This window comes from Aegilops tauschii, chromosome 4 (assembly GCF_002575655.3).
Source record: "Aegilops tauschii subsp. strangulata cultivar AL8/78 chromosome 4, Aet v6.0, whole genome shotgun sequence".
Taxonomy (NCBI): domain Eukaryota; kingdom Viridiplantae; phylum Streptophyta; class Magnoliopsida; order Poales; family Poaceae; genus Aegilops; species Aegilops tauschii.
In genome coordinates this window covers 490,571,310-490,595,637 of record NC_053038.3, presented here as the reverse complement: position 1 = coordinate 490,595,637, position 24,328 = coordinate 490,571,310, and the positions used below count along the sequence as shown (strand labels likewise).

The window sequence follows — 24,328 nt, the reverse complement described above, 5'->3', positions numbered from 1 at the left end:
TCTCGAGTCTAAGACGGTTACTACTCCCTGCTCAAGCTTAATCTCTAGGAGAATATAGTGGAAGCTGCGCATGCATGCATAAGTCATCAATTACATTACCATAACCTGGACTAATAAGGGAAACCGAATATGCACAAGACAGTAACACTCACTTGAAGTTGTAAGGAAAGAGTATTATATCTTTGTTTTGATTTAATACCAACGATCGTAGCAAGTTGGCCTCGGCTTCTTTGGCATGTTTTTCAACCGTATATGCATCTATGAGATTTGTGTTAATGAACCCAATATCACCGATTTGTCTTTTCTTCAATTCGGCGATCTTCAATCTGCATAATATAGTGAGGATAATTATAAGTTATCACGGTCGAGCGAGAGGGCCCGGGGGTGCTCCCGTGGTATAAGTTATCACGGTCGAAGTTATCCGGGAGGGGTTTATCCGGGAGGGGGAGGCAACTGGCGATGAAAACTGAAACTTTTCACAAGTGTTTGTTATATAGTCCGACGTCCCCCCTCATGTCGAAGTTAGCGGGGAGGGCCTGGGTAGATCGACAACGACGACGCTCTTTTTCTAGGGTTTGGGTGGCCTCGATAGTTGGTCGGGCAAGCGGACCGCCTCTATCTCATGAATGTCCGACGTCCCCCCTCATGTCAAAGTTATCGGGGAGGGGGTAAATTTTACAAAGTTTTCATACAATCAAAGAACTCTATATATATCATCATCATCTATCATCACAATCAAAGAACTCTATATATCATCATCATCATCATCATATCATTTACAGAAAAATTCTAAAGAAAAAATAATCTATATATCACAATATCAATATTTTCTATATACATACATCCATCCATACATACATACATACACATACATATACATCTACATTAATTATATATATATGAACAAAAAATACTAATTCTATGAACATAAAAAGGTCTATGAACAAAAAAACATCACATCAATATTTTCATCCATCCATACATACATATATATATACATCTACATTATATATGAACAAAAAAATACATAAACTTTACTAATAAAAAAAGACAGCGGGCAGGGGCGGCGGCAGCTCACAGCGTGGGTGGCGACGGCGACGGCGGGGGCGGGGCAGGGCGCGGGCTCTGGGGCGGTGACGTACGGCGACGACGACAGCGGTGGCGGGGCAGGGGCGCGGGCTCGGGAGCGGCGACAACGACGGCGGGGGCGGGGCAGGGCGCGGGCTCGGGGGCGGTGACGGCGACGATGACGGCGGGGGCGGGGCAGGGCGCGGGCTCGGTGACGGCGACGACGACGGCGGCGGGGCAGGGGCGCGGGCTCGGGGGCGGTGACGTTGACAGCGACGGCGGGGCCGGGGCAGGGCGCGGGCTCGGCGACGGCGCGGCGGAGGGGCCGGGGCACGGGCGCGGGCTCGGCGATGGCGACGGAGGGGGCGGGGTAGGGGCGCGGGCTCAGGGGCGGGGCGGCGACGGCGTCGGGGCAGCCTGGCGGCGTCGATGTGCTCGGCGTCGTCGGGGCAAACTGCAGATGAACTCTGAAAAATTTACTAAGTGTTTGCTTATATAGCAAAGCCATTGGTCCCGGTTCGTGACACCAACCGGGACCAATGCCCCCTTTAGTCCCGGTTGGTGGCACCAACCGGGACTAAAGGAGGGGGCATTGGTCCCGGTTGGTGCCACTAACCGGTACCCATGCCCCCCTTTAGTCCCGGTTGCTGCCACCAACCGGGACCACAGGACATGTGCTGCCCGCGTCGCGGCCAAAGTTTAGTCCCACCTCGCTAGTTGAGAGAGCTCGAGAGTGGTTTATAAGCGCTGCTGCGCCCACCCTCTCGAGCTCCTCTCAACTGCAGGCTTTCGGGCCTAACCATACACTATGTGCCTATGGGGCCTACTGGGCCACGTGCGGGCCTGAATCCTGGCCAATGGTTGGGTTTCTAGTCGTATTCAGGTCGTGGTGGCCCAGTAGATGGCACTTTTTTTTCTTTGTTGCTTTATTTATTTTATTTTGTTTCTACTTACAACAAAATACTTACTGTTGCTATTTTTATTTATTTTATTAAAGTTTATTTTTTAATTCTTTTTGCTTTTAGGTCACAAAAATTATAAACTTTCTGTTAGTGCCATTAGTTTTCAAATTTGAATAGTTTAAATTTGAATTCTTTGAAATTTGTGTGAATCACTAGTTTGTGATTAACTTTACTATAAAAATAGATTTTGGAGTGATTCTTTTTCCTACTATTTAATATTACTGTGTTTTATGATTCTATTCAAAAACAGATTTTGTTATTTTAGTTTCTAACAAAAAATCTTTATGATAATGCTTTTTGCTATTAAAGTTTCTAACAAAAACATTCTTTATGAAAATTCCTTTTGCTATTGGAGTTTTATAAAAGCTTTTTAGTTGATTCTTTTGGCTATTGAAGAATATTATAGTTTTGTTTTAGTTGATCATAACAGCATATTTTAATTGATTATTTTTAGTTCATTTTTTTTGCTATTAGTTCATGAGCTATAAATGACCCTGAAATTGAAAAGCACTACAAATGAACTCTGAAAAGGTTGAAAGTTGGCATGGTGTCATCCTTTCACCCACATAGCATGTGCTAAAAAGTTGAGAGGGTTACGGCAAAAACTGGATGCACTTCGTGTATAAAATGGACAATCTCTTCCGAAGTATCAGGGTTTCGAACGAAAACTCATCAGTTACAAAGGGATTTCATTTTTTTGAACTTATTTGAACTCTAGACTTTTTGTGTGTTCAAAATGCACCATTCAAAGCCACATCATCAAGTTTCAACCCTTTCTGACTTCATTTGTTATTTTTCATGCATTTACTGATTTTCATGAGCTATATGACCGTGAAATTGAAAAGCACTACAAATGAACTCTGAAAAGGTTGAAAGTTGGCATGGTGTCATCATTTCACCCACATAGCATGTGCTAAAAAGTTGAGAGGGTTACGGCAAAAACTGGATGCACTTCGTGTACAAAATGGACAATCTCTTTCGAAGTATCAGGATTTCGGACGAAAACTCATCTGTTACAACAGGCATTTCAAATGAACTACAAAAAGGTTGAAAGTTGGCATGGTATCATCATAATAGTTGTGGAGAGAAAGCCTTCACTTTTTCTTCGCTTGTGTCCTTTTCTTATTGCGCCGTAACCATGGATAATCTTCATCGTTTATCAAGATGCTTGGATCAGCCTTGACTTTGAAGGGAGGAATTTCATGAAACTTTTCATAATCTTCAGACATGTCTGTCTTGCCCTCCACTCCCACGATGTCCCTTTTTCCTGAAAGAACTATGTGGCGCTTTGGCTCATCGTATGATGTATTCGCTTCCTTATCTTTTCTCTTTCTCGGTCTGGTAGACATGTCCTTCACATAGATAACCTGTGCCACATCATTGGCTAGGACGAACGGTTCGTCAGTGTACCCAAGATTGTTCAGATCCACTGTTGTCATTCCGTACTGTGGGTCTACCTGTACCCCGCCTCCTGACAAATTGACCCATTTGCACTTAAACAAAGGGACCTTAAAATCATGTCCGTAGTCAAGTTCCCATATGTCCACTATGTAACCATAATATGTGTCCTTTCCCCTCTCGGTTGCTGCATCAAAGCGGACACCGCTGTTTTGGTTGGTGCTCTTTTGATCCTGGGCGATCGTGTAAAATGTATTCCCATTTATCTCGTATCCTTTGTAAGTCAATACAGTCAAAGATGGTCCCCTGGACAACGAGTACAGCTCATCACAAACAGTGTTGTCACCTCTGAGACGTGTTTCCAACCAACTGTTGAAAGTTTTGATGTGTTCACATGTAATCCAGTCGTCGCACTGCTCCGGGTGTTTGGAGCGCAGACTGTTCTTGTGTTCATCGACATACGGGGTCACCAAGGTAGAGTTTTGTAGAACTGTGTAGTGTGCTTGAGACCAAGAATATCCGTCCCTGCATATTATTGAGTCCCCTCCAAGCGTGCCTTTTCCAGTCAGTCTCCCCTCATACCGCGATTTAGGGAGACCTATCTTCTTAAGGCCATGAATGAAGTCAACACAAAACCCAATGACATCCTCTATTTGATGGCCCATGGAGATGCTTCCTTCTGGCCTAGCGCGGTTACGGACATATTTCTTTAGGACTCCCATGAACCTCTCAAAGGGGAACATATTGTGTAGAAATACGGGCCCTAGAATGACAATCTCGTCGACTAGATGAACTAGGACGTGCGTCATGATATTGAAGAAGGATGGTGGGAACACCAGCTCGAAACTAACAAGACATTGCGCCACATCACTCCTTAGCCTTGGTATGATTTCTGGATCGATCACGTTCTAAGAGATTGCATTGAGGAATGCACATAGCTTCACAATGGCTAATCGGACGTTTTCCGGTAGAAGCCCCCTCAATGCAACCGGAAGCAGTTGCGTCATAATCACGTGGCAGTCATGAGACTTTAGGTTCTGGAACTTTTTCTCTGGCATATTTATTATTCCCTTTATATTCGACGACAAGCCAGTCGGGACCTTCATACAGAGCAGGCATTCAAAGAAGATTTCTTTCTCTTCTTTCGTAAGAGCGTAGCTGGCAGGACCTTCATACTGCTTCGGAGGCATGCCGTCTTTTTCGTGCAAACGTTGCAGGTCCTCCCGTGCCTCAGGTGTATCTTTTGTCTTCCCATACACGCCCAAGAGGCCTAGCAGGTTCACGCAAAGGTTCTTCGTCACGTGCATCACGTCGATTGAAGAGCGGACCTCTAGCTCTTTCCAGTAGGGTAGGTCCCAAAATAAAGATTCCTTCTTCCACATGGGTGCGTGTCCCTCAGCGTCATTCGGAACAGCTAGTCCGTCGGGACCCTTTCCAAAGATTACGTGTAAATCATTGACCATAGCAAGTACGTGATCACCGGTACGCATGGCGGGCTTCTTCCGGTGATCTGCCTCGCATTTGAAATGCTTGCCTTTCTTTCGACATTGATGGTTGGTCGGAAGAAATCGACGATGGCCCAGGTACACATTCTTCCTGCATTTGTCCAGGTATATACTTTCAGTGTCATCTAAACAGTGCGTGCATGCGTGGTATCCCTTGTTTGTCTGTCCTGAAAGTTTACTGAGAGCGGGCCAATCGTTGATGGTTACAAACAGCAACGCGTGCAGGTTAAATTCCTCCTGTTTGTGCTCATCCCACGTACGTACACTGTTTCCATTCCACAGCTGTAAAAGTTCTTCAACTAATGGCCTTAGGTACACATCAATGTCGTTGCCGGGTTGCTTAGGGCCTTGGATGAGAACTGGCATCATAATGAACTTCCGCTTCATGCACATCCAAGGAGGAAGGTTATACATATATAGAGTCACGGGCCAGGTGCTGTGATTGCTGCTCTGCACCCCGAAAGGATTAATGCCATCCGCGCTTAAACCAAACCATACGTTCCTTGGGTCAGCTGCAAACTCAGCCCAGTACTTTCTCTCGATTTTTCTCCACTGCGACCCGTCAGCGGGTGCTCTCAACTTCCCGTCTTTCTTACGGTCCTCATTGTGCCATCGCATCAACTTGGCATGCTCTTCGTTTCTGAACAGACGTTTCAACCGTGGTATTATAGGAGCATACCACATCACCTTCGCAGGAACCCTCTTCCTAGGGGGCTCGCCGTCAACATCACCAGGGTCATCTCGTCTGATCTTATACCGCAATGCACCGCATACCGGGCATGCGTTCAGATCCTTGTACGCACCGCGGTAGAGGATGCAGTCATTAGGGCATGCATGTATCTTCTGCACCTCCAATCCTAGAGGGCATACGACCTTCTTTGCTGCGTATGTACTGTCGGGCAATTCGTTATCCTTTGGAAGCTTCTTCTTCAATATTTTCAATAGCTTCTCAAATCCTTTGTCAGGCACAGCATTCTCTGCCTTCCACTGCAGCAATTCCAGTACGGTACCGAGCTTTGTGTTGCCATCTTCGCAATTGGGGTACAACCCTTTTTTGTGATCCTCTAACATGCGATCGAACTTCAGCTTCTCCTTTTGACTTTCGCATTGCGTCCTTGCATCGACAATGACTCGGCGGAGATCATCATCATCGGGCACTGGTTCCTCTTGATCTTCAGCAGCTTCCCCCCTTGCAGCATCATTGGGCACATCGTCTGGTTCCTCTTGATCTTCAGCAGCTTCCCCCGTTGCAGCATCACCGTATTCAGGGGGCACATAGTTGTCATCGTCCTCTTCTTCTTCGCCGTCTTCCATCATAACCCCTATTTCTCCGTGCCTCGTCCAAACATTATAGTGTGGCATGAAACCCTTGTAAAGCAGGTGGGTGTGAAGGATTTTTCGGTCAGAGTAAGACTTCGTATTCCCACATGTAGGGCATGGACAACACATAAAACCATTCTGCTTGTTTGCCTCAGCCACTGTGAGAAAATCATGCACGCCCTTAATGTACTTGGAGGTGTGTCTGTCACCGTACATCCATTGCCGGTTCATCTGCGTGCATTATATATATAATTAAGTGTGTCAAAAACCATTACAGAACATCATGAATAGATAATTAAGTGACCAAATTAATAGAAGTTCATCATCACATTAAAACCAAAGTACATACATAGTTCTCATTTAACAACATATAGCTCTCCAGAGCATCTAATTAATTAAACCATACATTGAAACTATGTAAAACATTTCAATGCGAAAACAAATGCGATCATAATCGCAACCAAGGTAACAATTGATCCAACGGCATAATGATACCAAGCCTCGGTATGAATGGCATATTTTCTAATCTTTCTAATCTTCAAGCGCATTGCATCCATCTTGATCTTGTGATCATCGACGACATCCGCATCATGCAACTCCAATATCATCTTCTCCTCCTCAATTTGTTTTATTTTTTCCTTCAAGTAATTGTTTTCTTCTTCAACTAAATTTAACCTCTCGACAATAGGGTCGGTTGGAATTTCCGGTTCAACCACCTCCTAGATAAATAAAATCTATGTCACGTTGGTCGGCATATTTGTCATAAACAATAAATGAACCAAATAGTTATAAAAAGATAATATATACCACATCCGAATCATAGACAGGACGAGGGCCGACGGGGGCGGATACCAAAACCATCGCACTATGTAATAAGAAGGAATAATAAAATTAACAAAATTAGACAAGTATCTATCTAAAGTAAGAATTTTTTTTCTTTCAGAAAGAAGATAAGAACAAGAGGCTCACCACGGTGGTGCTGGCGACGAGATCGGCGCGGGCGATCGACGGCGGTGAAGACGGGGACGGGACATGACGGACCGCTAAACCTAGACAAATCTCGGGGAAAATGGAGCTCGGAGGTCGAGTTTCGAGAGGAGAAAGATTAACTAGTGTGGCTCAGACATTTCATCGAACACCTCATGTGCATAGGAGGTGAGCTAGAGCACCCAAATGCCCTCCCCTCGCCGGCCAGAAAAAACAGAGCACTGTGGAGTGCTCTGCTATGGCGATGGGGTATATATAGGCAACTCATTGGTCCCGGTTCGTGGCACCAACCGGGACTAAAGGGGGGCATTGGTCCCGGTTGGTGCCAGGAACCGGTACGCATGCCCCCCTTTAGTCCCGGTTGGTGGCACCAACCGGGACCAAAGGCCTTGTGCTGCCCCGCGTCAAAAGTTTAGTCCTACCTCGCTAGTTGAGAGAGCTCGAGAGTGGTTTATAAGCGCTGCTGCACCCACCCTCTCGAGCTCCTCTCAACTGCAGGCTTTCGGGCCTAACCGTTCTCTTTGCCTGTGGGGCCTACTGGGCCTTCTGCGGGCCTGAATCCTGGCCCATGGATGGGTTTCAAGTCGTATTCAGGCCGTGGTGGCCCAGTAGGTGGCATAATTTTTCCCCCCTGTTTTTTGTTTTCTCTTTTGCTTTATTTATTTTGTTTTGTTTCTACTTACAATAAAAAACTTATTTATTTTATTCCATTTTGTTTCTAATTACTTATGTATTTTACTTTATTTATTTTATTTTTATTTATTTTACTGCTGCTATTTTTATTTATTTTATTAAGGTTTATTTATTTTATTTACTATAGTTTATTTTATTTTATTTTATTAAGGTTTATTTATTTTTATTTATTTTATTAAGGTTTATTTATTTTATTTACTATAAAAAAATGAACATAGATGCGCCTATAGAGAAAATTCAACCTAAATTCAGAATAAATTTCTATGAAATTCAAAGAAATTTACTCTGAATTTAGGTCAAATTCCCTGTATAAGGGCATCTATTTTCACTTTGAGAGGAGCTCAACAAGGCAGAGAGGGACGGGCTTATAAACCGGTGTGAGCGCCCTTCGGTTGGCGAGGTGGGACTTAACTCTGATCGCAACTAGGACCAACCCTTTAGTCCCGGTTTGTGGTATGAACCGGGACTAAAGGGTGAGCCTCTGGTCCCGGTTCAAGCCACCAACCGGGACCAATGGTGGTGGGCCAGGAGCGAGGCCCATTGGTCCCGGTTTGTCCCACCAACAGGGACCAAAGGGGCCGGACGAACCGGGACCAATGCCCCCACGAGGCCCGGCAGGCCCCTGGCCGCACGAACCGGACCAATGCTCACATTAGTCCTGGTTCGTGACTGAACCGGGACTAATGTGAATATTGTCCTGTGACCAAAGCCCAGTTTTCTACTAGTGATGTCTGAACCGTGCGGTCCGAATGTATGCGGACGGTTCAAGAGTCAATATTGAAGATGCTCTTAAGACACAGTAGTTGTGCTCCGTTGCTTCCATGTCCAGCCTGACCGGGCCTGAACTCTTCGGGTCTACCAAAACGTCATATATATTTGAAAACAGAGGGTGTACTACCTCCGTCTCGATGAATAAGTCATCCGCGTAGTTCTAGGTCAACGATTTAACTATCTAAATATGTGACAAAAAATATATATTTAGAAACTACATTCGTGTAGAAATCTAGTGATATATTTTTCATGACATATAACACATATTTAACTCCTCAAAACGATGACTTAGAACTACACCTAGACGGAGGTAATACTCTATAGGAGTATTTCTCGACGAGTGCATGATTGAGCAGGATCAGACACAAGATCGATCACTAACCAGCACCGTCATAACCAGGCGCACGTGACAGTGCACGAAATGCTAGCCCGATTCTCTGGTTTCTTTCTTGGTGCGCGCGTGACATGCATTTTTGTTGTTTTCAGGACGATGCAACCGGGGCCGGTCGCATATGGTCATGAGGTGAGGGGGCGGCGGACCGGCGGAGCGTCCTGTGGGTGGTGACGCTGGAGGTGATGCATTCTTCTCTTGCTGCCACGGCCATTGCCGGCAGGAAGCGGCGCCATGCCTGCACGCGTCCTCGTGCATCTCGCTCAGTTCAGCAGAGAGACGGAATGGTTAGGCATACACGCGCGGCTCAAAGTGGCCTTTGGATTTCTTGTTCGGTTAGCATTTTTCAGAGTGTAGATAGGGACACTTTTTTGGTTCAAAGTATATACCGGGCATGTGCAAAAAGGGACACGTATAATATGAAGGGCGTTTGCTTTCACGCACCGGCTGGTTTGGGGCGGCATACTTTTTTTTTTCCAGGAATTTATTCGATCTATTTATCATCTGTCATAACAGTACAAAAACATAAAAATAATAAAATCACATTTAGGTCTTAACTGAATATGCGCATGACTAAACTGTTCCAAAGTCATTACAATATCGGGACTCAATAGTCCACTTACCATGGAGGCTTAGAAATGCGGTCATTGGGCGACAACCAAATATTACCATCCAAGTAACAAGAACGCCCCTCCCCCTCTCTTTCTCTTATTATAAAAATAATAATAATTAAATAATGAGACCAACCCAGGGCTAACCCTTGTTGGCCTTTTTTTATAGAAGAAAACTCCACGAGTACCACGCGTTAGAGCCGAGGCTCGAATGCAGGCGGGCTAGCAGCCAACCCAGCTGCTGATACATAAGAATTAAAATTGGCTGCAAATTAAGACATACCCAAATTGACCACCAATAACCTTACCTACTAAAATCGACCACCAATAACTTTTGGCGATCTTTTTCATAAAATGTGAAAGAAGTTATGAACGGTGAGATGCCAAAAGCTATGAAGACCGCGCGCTCACGCACAAAATGTGAGAAGACGAGCGAGTCGTAAGTCTTAAATCAATTTTTTTTCACAGCACCGTGAGCTTTCTATTAGCTTAATTTTTGAAAAGGCTTACAACATTCACGATAATTTCTACTCCCCCTGTTACTTATGAAACTCGGTCCAAAATCACAATTAATCAAGCTAGCTCATCGATGACCGATATGGGTGCTGATGGGTTGGCATATGAGGAAATGTTAGGCCAAGAAAACGACGTGCATGCATGCGCAACTTCACTTAAGGTCGAACACAAGCAAGACAGAGGGTCATATATCCTAGGTAATCAAGCACCGGCCGTAAAGGAGCATCTCATGGTCCACTACACATAATGCACCCTTTTCGTGGTGCTGTGTAGTTAGATTATCTTTCCCAACGAGTTAGATTGCTTTAGCCACAAGATCTTGCATCCAAAAATCGGTGAAATATTTATATCCATGGGATGCACTTCTTCAGCCTCTCGACGCGCCACACGCATCATGCTTGTTGGAGAAAAGTTTACCATTTCTCCGTGCATGATCCCATTTTCTTTGTTATCCAGTCTAATCTGCACTCTGCTTACATGGGAGAAAAGGTTAATGATAAAAAAGTAAGAGACGGATCTTGGAAAGGAACAGAGAGAGAAAATTTCGGAATTATTGGTGGACCAAAACAGGACACAACTATATGTGGTCTAGTGCTTGCGACTGAATGTTCGATCCTGCGGAATACATACACATGTTGGCATCTCCATGGTTGGTTGGGCCAACTTTTGCACGCATAATTTAACATGCATGGTGCTGCATGGTCGAGTAGCATCTCAATTTCTGGTGGTCCATGCTACTTGTTGTTCCAAGGACAGTTTCTATGCCATCACGTCGTCACGTTCCCATACCTTCAACGCTGACGCTTAAACGGGATACCACATCCGTCCGCAGACAGATGTACCAGTCCACGTACACGAATACGAAAGCCAGCTATCCAATACCGCCTGCAAACATTTCAAACAGGATTTAACAAAACCGACGAAATTTAAACAAACACGACTGATGTCAATCAAACTCATCACGGGATGAGAAACTCAGAGTCGGCGAGAGGTCGTCATCGCATCAGCCGATCTATGAGGATGTTTGCATGATCCGGCATAGCATGCACGGTGGGATCTCGTCAACATGCTCATACATGCAGCTCAATCCATTTGGACAGATGTCACTCCTCGTCCAATGTAAGAGCATCTACAGTCGCGTGAGTAGCAAATCCGGCCCCGCATCCGCGGACCGTGACCAAACATCCCTCATTTTCCTGTCTCCACAACCGTGTATTTCATATCCGAACCCTCATATCCGTGCAACTAAAATAGCGGTCATCGGGCAGCCAAAATAATAAGTTTGCATCGGTCGGATAGTACTTAAACATACGAAAAACTAGATTAAGCAGAGAGACGGAGAAAGGCGGAGGAAATCACCAATTCCTCGCTGGCCCCTTCCCCATTCGGTCGTCAATGCGGCTGTACCCTCCGTTTAGGCGTTGTCGGCCGGAGGGGCGTTGTCGTCGGAGCTGGAGGCATCTATGACGTTCGAGTCATCGTCGGAGGAGATTTGGCCAGTGGTCAGACTCCGAGCAAGCGCTCCTGTTCCTTGGCATGCCGGCCCGCCTTCGCCTTGGGCGCCACCACCATTGCGTCACGCTCGGATGACTCGATGATGAGCCAAAGCGCTTTGGCATTTTTGCGGTGGAGCCGCCGTGCATCTGTCTCCGACAACATGAGGGAGCGTAGGAGGACCGACGCGAGGTGTGCGTCCTTGGATTGGATCCACTAGCGCCTACTGTCCTGTCACAGAGCCAACAAAAGTAAAAAACAATACTAATAAAAGGAAAACCAAGAGTACAGGACACAGGGTCCTCGGGAAGGACAAAGCGTTGGTGCCCGTCAAATGACAACAAATCGTATGACTGATCTCCTGACGTAAGTACTCTGACAGCAACGTGTTATATAGCTCGGAGATCGACTGTGATCTCGACAGGTTCAGCAGGTAGTAACTCTGGCGGCTAGCTATGCGCGGTCGTCTCTTCGGAAGCGTGCGCCATTTCTTTTCGGTAGCTTCAGACGGAACGTAGTGCAACTGTGCAAGTCAGAACAGAACGCTGTACTCCGCTGGTCAACTATAGTCTTTGTGTGCTCCGCCAGAGCTGCAAGCGGAGTATCAGCTGGGTGCTCCATCCTGCTTCATCTTGTTACGGGCGTTGCACAAGGGAACACTGAACCTGCTAGCTTGCTTGTTCACGTGAAAGCGACGGTGAACTTCCTTGGCGATTAACATCCAGTACGTACACTACATATATATACTCCCTCTGTAAACAAATATAAAAACAAATATAAAAGCGTTTAGATATGATCTAAACGCTCTTATATTTGTTTACAGAGGGAGTCCGTATATTGAAGCGGCCAGTTTGGACTAAGAGAACTATATATAATACGGAGTACGCACGAATGTTTAGTTAAGACTCCCGAAGCTAAAGAATTACTTCTTGATTAGTTTACGTCTATTATTGCATGCATGATTGAGCGGGATGAGACACACACCATCACCCAGCAGCTAGGGCCTGGCTTTGACCATCTCCGCATAGGAAAAGCAGCCCCTGATTCTCTGCTTCTTCTCGGTGCGCGACGGCGCGCGTGAGATGCATTTTGCTGTTAAGAATGGTTTCAGTAGCCGGCCCGCATATTCTCCTTCTCCCACCGTCATAGAGCTTGGGGCGGAGCGTACGACTGTGGTTGGTGACGCTGGAGATGATGCGTTGCTGCAAAGGGAAAAGGAAATATATATTTTGGTCTGCCGGTCGATGCTGCGGCGGCCATTGCCGGCAGGAAAGGACACCGTTCTTGTGCATCTCAGTCGACACTCGGACAGATGATGTGGTCATGTGACCTTTGATTTCTTGTTAGGTTAAGATCTGTCCAAAGGGACTGTCCCGGCCCCTTCTGTTCAATGTATGCATTCCTTAGGGTAAAACCCAGCATATACTTGTATGCGCAAAAGGGAAAAAAAACTGGAGGCCGTTTTGTTTCCACACATCGGGCGGTTTGGCGTGACATATTTAACCAGGGTTTACGCGTTTAGTGCCGCCTACTCAATCACATCGAATTTGGAAATTGGAAAATAATAATTAAAGAATGAAATGACCACAAAGCATGTAGTGTTTGTAATGTTGGCCTTGGGTTCGATTCCTATAACCGCAGGAAAAAAACTGATCATCTGTGATTTTAAACATGGTTCCCATGAGTTCAACTCCACCGCTTCTTGGTGGATGAAACGGTTAACGAAAATGGAGGTGTTAAGAAAGCCACGGCTTCGCTTCTGGAAGATTGCTTTATAGCCTACGACAATCTTTGGCAACATCAAAATGGAGGCAAGTGTCTGGTTTACCACCGGGGCAAAACATCTAGGGGCTCTCGTTCCGGAGAGTAGTTATTGCATTTTGGCTTCGGCCTTTGCATATACATTTTACTCCTTAAATAATGAAAAGGCAAAGCTTTTGCCTTTTTCAAAATAAAATGTGAGAACCAAGGTTATCTTCTTTTTTTTGCAGGGAAACCAACGTTGTCTCCAAAGTAACATAAAGCCTTAGCTTCTCTCTCTTCGAGTGCCACTGCAGTAAAGTAAAGACCTCGACCGTAGGCAATTTATGTATGCAACGTAAAAAATTAGACCGCAAACACATTTATACACAACCAAATCGACCAACATAAGAAGGCCACACTGTTGAAATAATTGTAGAGATAGAATTGTATAGAGAGAGGACTCTTCTGTTTAAACTTGTATCTCCTCTCTATCTCTTCTTCTGCTCTTTACCGACCTTCTCTATAATCGATCTATCGATCGTTTCCTTCTTGTAAGCCACCACTAGTACAAAACAGGGCTTTCGTCACAGGGCAATATTGACATTAGTCCCGGTTCAGTCACGAACCGGGACTAATGTGAGCATTGGTCCCGGTTCGTGCGGCTAAGGCATTAGTCCCGGTTCACCTGGGCCCTTTAGTCCCGGTTGGTGCCACGAACCGGGACTAAAGGGTGCGATGCCCATTAGTACCGGTTGGTGCCACCAACCGGGACTAAAGGTTAGACCTTTAGTCCCGGTTGGTGCCACCGACCGGTACTAATGGGCTTTGAGGCATTAGTACCAATTCATGGCACGAACCGGTACTAAAGGGCCCATTTTCAAACTCTACCCCCCGGACCGCCTTTTCAGTTTTAGAAAAAACAAAAGAAAATGATGAAAATGTCAAAAAAATAAAATAAAATAAGTTTCCCATGTGATATGTGGTCTAGTTGTTGGGAAAATTTACAAATATGAATTTCGACTTTATTTGCAAAATCTCTCTGGAATTTGTAAAATGGGCATAACTTTTGCATACGAACTCGGATTAAAAAGTTTTTTATATGAAAAATCATCTACTCAGAAAGTTACATCCGAATTTAACCGTGGGAACCCCGGTAAACATTTTCAAAATCCTCAAAAACCTAACAGAAAAAAAGTTACGGGGCTTTTAAGATCTGGAGAGGCAAAAAATTCAAAAAATTTCAAACTGTGGTCATACAATGGTCAAACTAATTATTCTAGAATATTAGTGTTAAAAAATAATTATTTCAGTTTTTTTGAATTTTGGTCAAATCTGGTCAAACTGTGGTCAAACAGTGGTCAAACAATGGTCAAACTAATTATTCCAGAAATATTAGTGTTACTAAATAATTATTGTTTTTTAAAACAATAGTTTCAAACTCAAACAGTGAAATGTGTCACTTCATGCTCAAGCTAAATTCCTGAGGGTTAATAGGATTGACATCTTACTATTGTCAGGAAAACAACAAGTGCAGACTTGGAAACGAGGGAGAATAGAACCCGGAAGATAAGCGTGCTCAGGCTGGAGTAGTGAGAGGATGGGTGACCGTCCGGGAAGTTAGATGATTTGGAATGATGAGGGGTGATTAGAGATTAAAGGATAAATTAAGTAGTGATGAGGGGTGGTGATTAGAGATTAGAGGTTAAAATAATTCTGAAATTTGAAAATAAAAAAAAATTCAAAAAAAATTCGCAATTTTTTTTTCAAAAAAAATCATAAAATTTCCTTTAGTCCCGGACCGGGACTAAAGGTGGAGCTCCACGTGGCCGCGGCCTTTAGTCCCGGTTCGTGTAAGAACCGGTACTAAAGGGAGGAGGCATTAGTAACGACCCTTTAGTCCCGGTTCAAAAACCGGGACTAAAGGCCCTTACCAACCGGGACAAAAGCCCCCTTTTCTACTAGTGCACGGCATTGCCAATATAAATATAAGTGCGGCCCGAGCAAAGGGTTTAACGCTTCCCAATAATCTTACATGGTATCAGAGCGACTTCTTCCTAAGATCGAAAGGAGATCGCATCTAGCCAAGCTATTCTTCAACCTATCGCCATGACTATCACCTCCACCAACGCCAGCACCATGAGTGCCCTCGCCACGTCCCTTGCATCCACCTCCACCTTCGCCCCTTCCTCCTCGTCCACCCCATCCTTTGCCACGTCCCTCGGATCACCCCCAGGAGAAGCTGATGAGGAACAATTACCTCATGTGGAAGGCCATCGTGCTGCCCCAAATCAAGGGCGCACAGATGGGCCACCACCTTGATCCGGCGAGCCAGGCGCCACCGGAAACCCTCACCATCACCAAGGATGGGAAGGAGGAGCAGATCGCCAACTTCGCCCGCGTTCTCTGGTATGCACAGCAGCAGCAGGTTCAGGGCTTTCTGATGGGTTCTTTGTCTCGCGAGATTCTTGCACAGGTGGTTACTTTGCAGACACCAGCGGAGGTTTGGGTGGCGATCCAAGCCATGTTTAATGCTCAAACCGAAGCACAAGCGATCAACACGCGGATGGAACTCACAAACCTCAAGAAGGGAAACATGTCTATGGCAAAATATTTGGCCAAGATCAAGATGCTCACGGATGAGATCGCCTGCACCGGAGCTCCCATGTCCAGAGGCGAGATTGTCTCTCAAGTTCTGGCCGGCCTCGACCTCGACTACAACCCGGTCGTGTCGGCCCTTGCTGCACGGGTTGAACCTGTGTCTGTACAGGAGCTGTACACCCAACTTCTCAGCTTTGACGCGCGGCTCAATCTTCTCCATGGGATGAATATGCGCCAGTCTTCAGCCAATGCCGCCTCGCGCGGTTGCGGCACTGGCCGTGGGCGCGACCACCAGGGGAGAAACCGCGGCGGCGGTGGGCGCGGCCGCGGCAACGGCTCAGGTGCACGACCAGGCGGGAGCGGCTACACCAACACCAACGCTCCTGCCCGTTCTGGAGGGGGTGGCTTCAACAACAATCACGCCTCCTCTGGTCCTTCCTCAAGCAATCGTGTTCGGTGCCAATTATGCAAGAAACCGGGCCATGAGGTCATGGACTGTTGTCACCGTTACGATGAAGACTTTGTCCCTGATGCTTGTCATGTCGCTGCTGCAATCAGGGAGCAAGGAGGAGATGGCACGGTCTGGTACGCCGACTCGGGGGCCACTGATCATGTCACCAACGAGCTTGAAAAATTCTCCATGAGGGAGAGATACTTCGGCAATGATCAAATTCACACCGCAAGCGGTGGAGGTATGGATACTTGTCACATTGGTCAAGCATCTATTAATTCCCCTACTCTTAAACGTGATCTTGTTCTAAAAGATGTCCTTCATGTTCCACAAGCCGACAAAAACCTTGCATCTATGTCTCGTTTATCTGCCGATAATAATGTCTTTTTTGAAACTCATCCAACATATTTTTTCATCAAGGATCGGGCAACGAGGGAGCTCATCCACCACGGTAGATGCATTGGAGGCTTGTATCCCATCACATCCGGAGCACTTAGTCAAAAGTGTCGTCGTCAAGTCTACTCTGCCGTCAAGCCCTCCTTGGCAAGATGTCATCAAAGATTAGGACATCCTTCTTCAGTCATAGTCAAGCAAGTGGTGAATAAAGGCAATCTTCCATTGTCATCTAGTCAAAATATTGAGTCTGTTTGTGATGCTTGTCAGTGTGCAAAGAGTCACCAACTCTCTTATCCTAAGTCAAATAGTGTGTCTCGTGCTCCATTGGAACTTATTTTTAGTGATGTATGGGGTCATGCAAGAGATTCTTTTGGAAGAAAAAAAATATTATGTTAATTTTATTGATGACTTTAGCAAGTTCAACTGGATATATTTGCTCAAGTTTAAATCTGAAGTTCTTTCCATCTTCCAAGAATTTCAGAAACTTGTTGAGCGTCAGTTTAACAGAAAGATTATTGCAGTCCAAAGTGACTGGGGAGGAGAGTATGAGAAACTCAACTCTTTCTTTCGTGATATTGGTATTAGTCATCATGTCTCTTGCCCTCATGCTCATCAGCAGAATGGCTCCGCCTAGCGTAAACATCGCCACATTGTCGAAGTAGGTCTATCCCTTCTAGCTCATGCATCCATGCCCTTAAAATATTGGATGAAGCCTTTATTGCTGCCACTTATCTTATAAACCGTCTTCCTAGCAAAGTGATTGGACATATTACTCCCTTGGAAAAAATTGTTTCATCAAAAACCAGACTACAATTCTTTGAGAATTTTCGGGTGCGCTTGTTACCCTAATCTTCGTCCATATAATCATCACAAACTTGAGTTTCGTTCTACTCAATGTGTGTTTCTTGGTTATAGTAACCTTCACAAAGACTACAAGTGTCTTGAAATTTCTACTGGACGAATCTATATTTCTCGTGATGTTATATTTGATGAAACAATATTCCCTTTTGAAAAGCTTCATCCAAATGCCGGAGCTCTCCTTCGTGCAGAAATTGCACTTCTTCCGGAGTATATGTCTAGTCCAGATCACGGGGGTGAGTTAAATAGTGCTGATCATGTGACTAATTCTAAAGAAAATATGATTTTTGATGATAAAAGTGCAGCTTCAGGGCATGATTTCATGCAAAAGGATGCAGCCAAAGTTGTCACGGGATCCCAGGTGGATTTGGGCAGCAGAACGGGATCCGAGGAAAATCCTCGCGTCAGACTTTCAGGTGCCCGATCCCAGGTGATTCCCTCCGTGTCGCATGCGCCAGCCGCCGACAGCCCAGGCAGCATGGGCCCTTCGAGCCGAGCCAGCACAGGCCAGTGCAGCTCCCTGAGCGCCACGCGCGCGGCTGATGGGCTGGTGGCCGACCAGGTGACAGGCGCGGGGCCCAGCACCAACGTCTCGCCCCGCCCGTCCGAGGAGACAACCAGCGAGGGCGACACGCGGCGTGGTTCCACTGGAGCGCTGATCGCGAGGGAGATCCCTGCCGTCTCGGATCTGGAGCGATCTGACGCAGCGGATCCAGATCAGTCTGGTACAGCGGATCCGGCCGGATCTTCTGCGGTTGTGAATTCGGCTGAGGATTCTGATGCACCAGGTATTCCACTTCGACACACGAGATCTCGGTCCGGTATTGTTAAGAGGAAGGAATACACTGATGGCACTATAAGGTATGATAAAATTAAACGTGCCTTTCTCACTAGTATGGGTGAACCAACTCATCTGCATGATGCACTTGCTAGTAAGGAATGGAAAAAGGCCATGGATGTTGAATATGAAGCACTTATGAAAAACAAAACTTGGCATCTAGTACCACCAACAAAGGGCATAAATGTCATAGATTGCAAGTGGGTATACAAAATTAAAAGGAAATCTGATGGAAGCATAGACAGGTATAAGGCAAGGTTAGTTGCAAAAGGTTTCAAGCAGAGATTTGGTATTGACTATGATGATACTTTCAGTCCTGTTGTTAAAGCAGCTACTATCCGACTTGTGCTATCTGTTGCGGTTTCCAAGGGTTGGAGCTTAAGGCAGCTAGATGTTCAGAATACGTTTCTTCATGGTGTTCTGGAAGAAGAGGTTTTTATGCGGCAACCACCAGGTTATGAGAACAAAAGCTCACCTCATTTTGTTTGCAAGTTAGATAAGGCTTTATATGGTTTGAAACAGGCCCCAAGAGCTTGGTACTCAAGATTGAGCACTCAGTTACAACAACTTGGGTTTACACCATCTAAGGCAGATACCTCATTGTTTTTCTATCAAAAAGGACATGTCATTATCTATGTTCTAGTATATGTTGATGATATTATTGTTGCTAGTTCAAGTTCAGATGCTACCACTTGTTTGCTTAAGGATTTAAAGATGGAGTTTGCTCTTAAGGATCTAGGAGATCTTCATTATTTCCTTGGCATAGAGGTCAAACAGATAAAAGATGGTATACTTCTTTCACAGGAGAAATATGCTCATGATATACTCAGGAGAGTAGGGTTGGAAAACTGCAAACCTGTAAGTACACCAATCCCAACTTCAGAGAAACTCACAATTGATAGTGGAGAAGCACTTGGACCTGAGGATACAACAAAATACAGAAGTGTTGTGGGTGCATTACAATATTTGACTCTTACACGTCCTGATATTTCTTACTCCGTAAACAAAGTGTGTCAATATTTGCATGCACCTACTACTACTCATTGGACTGCGGTTAAAAGAATTGTGAGGTATCTAAAGTTCTCAGAAGGACTTGGACTTAGAATTGTCAAGTCTTCGTCTATGCTTGTGACTGCTTACTCAGATGCAGACTGGGCAGGATGTCCTGATGATAGGAGATCTACAGGTGGATTTGCTGTTTTTCTGGGAACAAATCTTATATTGTGGAGTGCAAGGAAACAGGCTATAGTTTTAAGGTCAAGTACTGAAGCAGTGTATAAGGCTCTAGCAAATGCCACTTCTGAAGTCATGTGGATTCAAACTTTGCTTTATGATCTCGGTATTAAGACTCCACAAGCTGCAAGGTTATGGTGTGATAATATTGGTGCAACCTACCTTTCAGCTAATCCTGTTTTCCATGCACGGACTAAACATATTGAGGTTGATTTTCATTTCGTCAGAGAAAGAGTAGCTCGCAAACTGCTTGATATCAAGTTTATACCCACTGGTGATCAACTGGCTGATGGCTTTACAAAACCTCTCACTATGAGAAGGCTGGATGAGTTCAAGTTCAATCTCAACCTTGGCGTTCCGTAGGTTTAGATTGAGGGGGAGTGTTGGAATAATTGTAGAGATAGAATTGTATAGAGAGAGGACTCTTCTGTTTAAACCTGTATCTCCTCTCTATCTCTTCTTTTGCTCTTTACCGACCTTCTCTGTAATCGATCTATCGATCGTTTCCTTCTTATAAGCCATGGCATTGCCAATATAAATATAAGTGCGGCCCGAGCAAAGGGTTTAACGCTTCCCAATAATCTTACACACACTAGTAAGATCTGCAAGCATAAAGGACCATCGATCTCCTGTAGCTAATTTTCATAAAATGTGGGGTGAGAAGCCGAAAGTTATGAAGACCGCTCGCCCACGCATAACATGTGATAAGACGATAACGACATAAGTGTTAAATGATTTCTTTACAACACCATAGGAGTTACTAATTTAACTTGCAAACAAGGTCAAATCATTCTATAACTGGTAGATGAGAAGGAGCAGCCTTTATTACTTATGACACCCGGTCCAAAATCGAATGAAGCATGAGGTAGGTACCACCCAGTCGAGATTACCTATCCTCACACCATCTGTAATTGTAAATCTCCTGTTCTTTCGTAGCAATATACATCCGAGTGGGGAGCCTACCCTTCCCCGGTGATTGTTCAAACAAAGAATTGTGATCAAGCTACTAGCTCATCGATGACCGATCCGGTGCCGATGGAGTAGCATTTGAGGCAAGGTTAGGTCAGGAAAACGACGTGCATGCGCAACTTCACTTAAGGTCGAACACAAGGAAGACAAGGGTCATGTATCGTAGGTAATCATTGTGAAAACAAATATATCCTAGGTAATCAAGCACTGTAAAGGAGTATGTCACGGTCCACTATATAGGGCCTCTTTTGGCGATGGTGTCTGTTCAGCTAGATTATCTTCCCAACGAGTTAGATTACCTTTGGCCAGAAGGTGTCTTGGCATACAAAAGTCGGCGAAGTATTTATATCCGTGGTATCACTGGTAGAAAAAAGGCCTTTAGTCCCGGTTCGCAAAGGCCTTTAGTCCCGGCTGTGCAACCGGGACTAAATATGCGCGACTAAAGACCCCTTCCTTTAGTCGCGCCTCTTACGAACCGCGACTAAAGGCTTTAGTCCCGGTTCTCGTGGCTAACCGGGACTAAAGGCCCGTCCTTTAGTCCCGGTTCTCGTGGCTAACCGGGACTAAAGGCCTCCTCCGCAGGTTTAAACCTGGTTTTTTTGCGAATTTTTTAATTTTTTATTATTATCAAATTTCTGAATTATTTTAACCTCTAATCTCTAATCACCACCCCTCATCACTGCTCAATTCATCCTGTAATCTCTAATCACCCCTCATCATTCCAAATCATCTAACTTCCCGGACGGTCACCCATCCTCTCACTACTCCAGCCTGAGCAGGCTTAACTTCCGGGTTCTATTCTCCCTCGTTTCCAAGTCTGCACTTGTTGTTTTCCTGACAATAGTAGGATGTCAATTCTATTAACCCTCAGGAATTTAGCTTGAGCATGAAGTGACACATTTCACTGTTTGAGTTTGAAACTATTGTTTTAAAAAACAATAATTATTTAGTAACACTAATATTTCTGGAATAATTAGTTTGACCATTGTTTGACCACAGTTTGGCCAGATTTGACCAAAATTTAAAAAAACTGAAATAATTATTTAGTAACACTAATATTCTAGAATAATTAGTTTGACCATTGTTTGACCACAGTTTGACCACAATTTGAATTTTTTTGAATTTTTTTGCCTCTCCAGATCTTAAAAGCCCCGTATCTTTTTTTCTGTTAGGTTTTTGAGGATTTTGAAAATGATTAACGGGGTTCCCCCAGTTAAATTCGGATGTAACTTTTCGAGTAGATGATTTTTCATATAAAAAACTTTTTCATCCGAGTTCGTATGCAAAAGTTATGCCCATTTTAAGAATTTTCAGAGAGATTTTGCAAATAAAGTCGAAATTCATATTTGTTAATTTTCCCAACAACTAGACCACATATCACATGAGAAACTTATTTTATTTTATTTTTTTGACAACATCATTTTCTTTTGGTTTTTCTAAAACTGAAAAGGCGGTCCGGGGGGGGGGGGGTAGAGTTTGATGGGCCCTTTAGTACCGGTTGGTCTGGCCAACCGCGACTAAAGGACTAACCTTTAGTCCCGTCCTTTAGTCCCGGTTGGTCTGGCCAACCGCGACTAAAGGCCTTCGGGCCAGCCTGAGGACCTTTAGTCCCGGTTGGCCAGGCCAACCGGGACTAAAGCCCCTCCCGTCCGCCAGCTGTCGATCGAGCGCGCTGGGCCCAGATAGTTGGTCGCGGATCTCCTCCCGAACCGCGACTAAAGACCCCTTTGGTCGCGGTTCGATTATTTTGGGGACTAATGGGGGCGTATGGAAGCCTCTTTTTCTACTAGTGTATGCACTCCTTCTGAAGTATCAGCCTCTCAACGCGCCACACGCATCATGTTTCTTGTAGAAAAGTTTACCCATTTGTCTGTGCATGATCCCGTTTTCTTTGTTATCCAGTCTAATCTGCAGTCTGCTTACATAGGAAACGGAAAGTTGACCATAAAGCGAAAGATATAGATCTTGGAAAAAGAAGAACGCAAGAGGAACAAAGAGAGAAAAATTCAGAATTATTTGTGGACCAAAAGAGGACACAACTCTGTGTGATAGCACTAGTTGCGAGTGAAATGTTCGATCCTGCGGAATACTTGCACATGTTGGCATCCCCATGCATGATGATCCCGACCAACTTTTGCATCTAAATTTTTCATGGTCCATGCATGCTACTAGCTCTGCCAAGGACAGATCTTATGCACTCTCATCGTCATGTTCCATTCTGCTGAACAACTTGGGACCAAAACTACCTAGCTCCAAGATTCTCTTGTGTGAGAGGAGGCAGTTTGCTCCAAGATTTGGTTGTCCGTGGTGGATGTCATTCGTGTCGTCATGGGATCAGAACTCAGAGTCGGCGAGAGGTCATCGTCTGCAACTGCAACGGTTGATCCCTGCGGATATGTGCATCATTGCTGCCGGCATAGCGTAGCAAATTGGAGCTGTGGGATTTGGTCAACAAGCTTGATCGCTCCATTTGGATAGTAATAATTGTGCATAATCTGGCCGCTCCTGATCTCGTCCAACGTTTTCCCCCCTGAAAGACAGGGAAAGAAGGTCAGAGCAACTCTAGCAGACCCCGCAAAATCTCGACCCGCAAAACACGTTTGCAGTTTGACGAAGATCTCGTTTGCGGGTCCAGAACGAGCGCGGCCGAACAGAAACCGTAGATGAAACTGCATAATTTGAAAAAACAGTTTCGCGGGAGAAATTGCACCTCGTGGACGCGAGTAATTCATCACGTACTACATATATTTACATGATCTAACACTACAAACACTAGTTCATACTACATACTACATTAGTACTAGTACTGGAGGGGTGGGGATCTCACGGCGGCGAGCTCGCTGCCATGGGCGACGCCGTGGAGGAGCTCAATCCTCCTCGCCGGAGCTGCCGAGGTCGATGTACTTCGCCTTCTGCTCCTCGCGGATGCGCCGCCACTCGTCGTCCTTCTCCTTGGCGGCGAGGTTGGCCGCGGCCGCCTGCCGGAACTCGAGGTCTTTGAGCTCCTCGTGGTGGCGCCGGCGCTCCGCCTCCTCGCGCACGCTCTGCTCGGCAATGGCGGCCGCAACCGCGTCGACATCGGCGACGAAGTCCTCCGGCCCGACGACTCCGCGGCGGCCGATCTCCTCGGGCTCCTCCTTGACGGGGACGAACTCGAAGTCCTCCGGCTCCTCCGACCACTCCCTCTTCACGGGGAGAAGAACCGCGCCGGAAGAGGAGGAGCTCCCGGCGTAGGAAGATCTCGCCGCGGAGGAGAAGGACGCGGCAGAGAACGGGGTACGGCCGTGCCGACGGTCGTACTCATCCGTCTCGCGGACGCGGAAGCTCGGCGGCAGTGAGAGGCTGCGGTTGGTCCACTTCCTCGCCCCGCGCTTCCTCGCGCCGTCCGACCGGACGCGCCTCTCGCGCTCGGGGTCGCCGCCGCCGCCGGAGCTGCTGCCGGAGCCGCGTCCGAAGCTCCACATGCGGCCCCACATGGCGGCTGGAGGCGGAAGGGGGTCGCCGGCGGCGAGAAATATGGAGAGGA

General features: G+C 45.7%; 1 protein-coding gene across 1 annotated transcript; it reads left to right on the top strand.

Moving 5' to 3' along the window:
• The first annotated feature begins 15,701 nt into the window (after positions 1-15,701).
• Positions 15,702-20,196, top strand: LOC141021989 (uncharacterized). Its single transcript, XM_073497860.1, has 2 exons — positions 15,702-16,749; positions 18,068-20,196. Exons 1-2 carry the CDS (start codon positions 15,702-15,704, stop codon positions 20,194-20,196), a joined length of 3,177 nt encoding a protein of 1,058 aa, XP_073353961.1.
• The last annotated feature ends 4,132 nt before the right edge of the window (positions 20,197-24,328 follow it).

Coding starts and splice junctions, on each gene's coding strand:
- LOC141021989 (XM_073497860.1), top strand. CDS start 15,702: ATGAGGAACAATTACCTCATGTGGAAGGCCATCGTGCTGCCCCAAATC. Junction 16,750..18,067: donor TCACACCGCAAGCGGTGGAG/GTATGGATACTT, acceptor ATAAAAGTGCAG/CTTCAGGGCATGATTTCATG.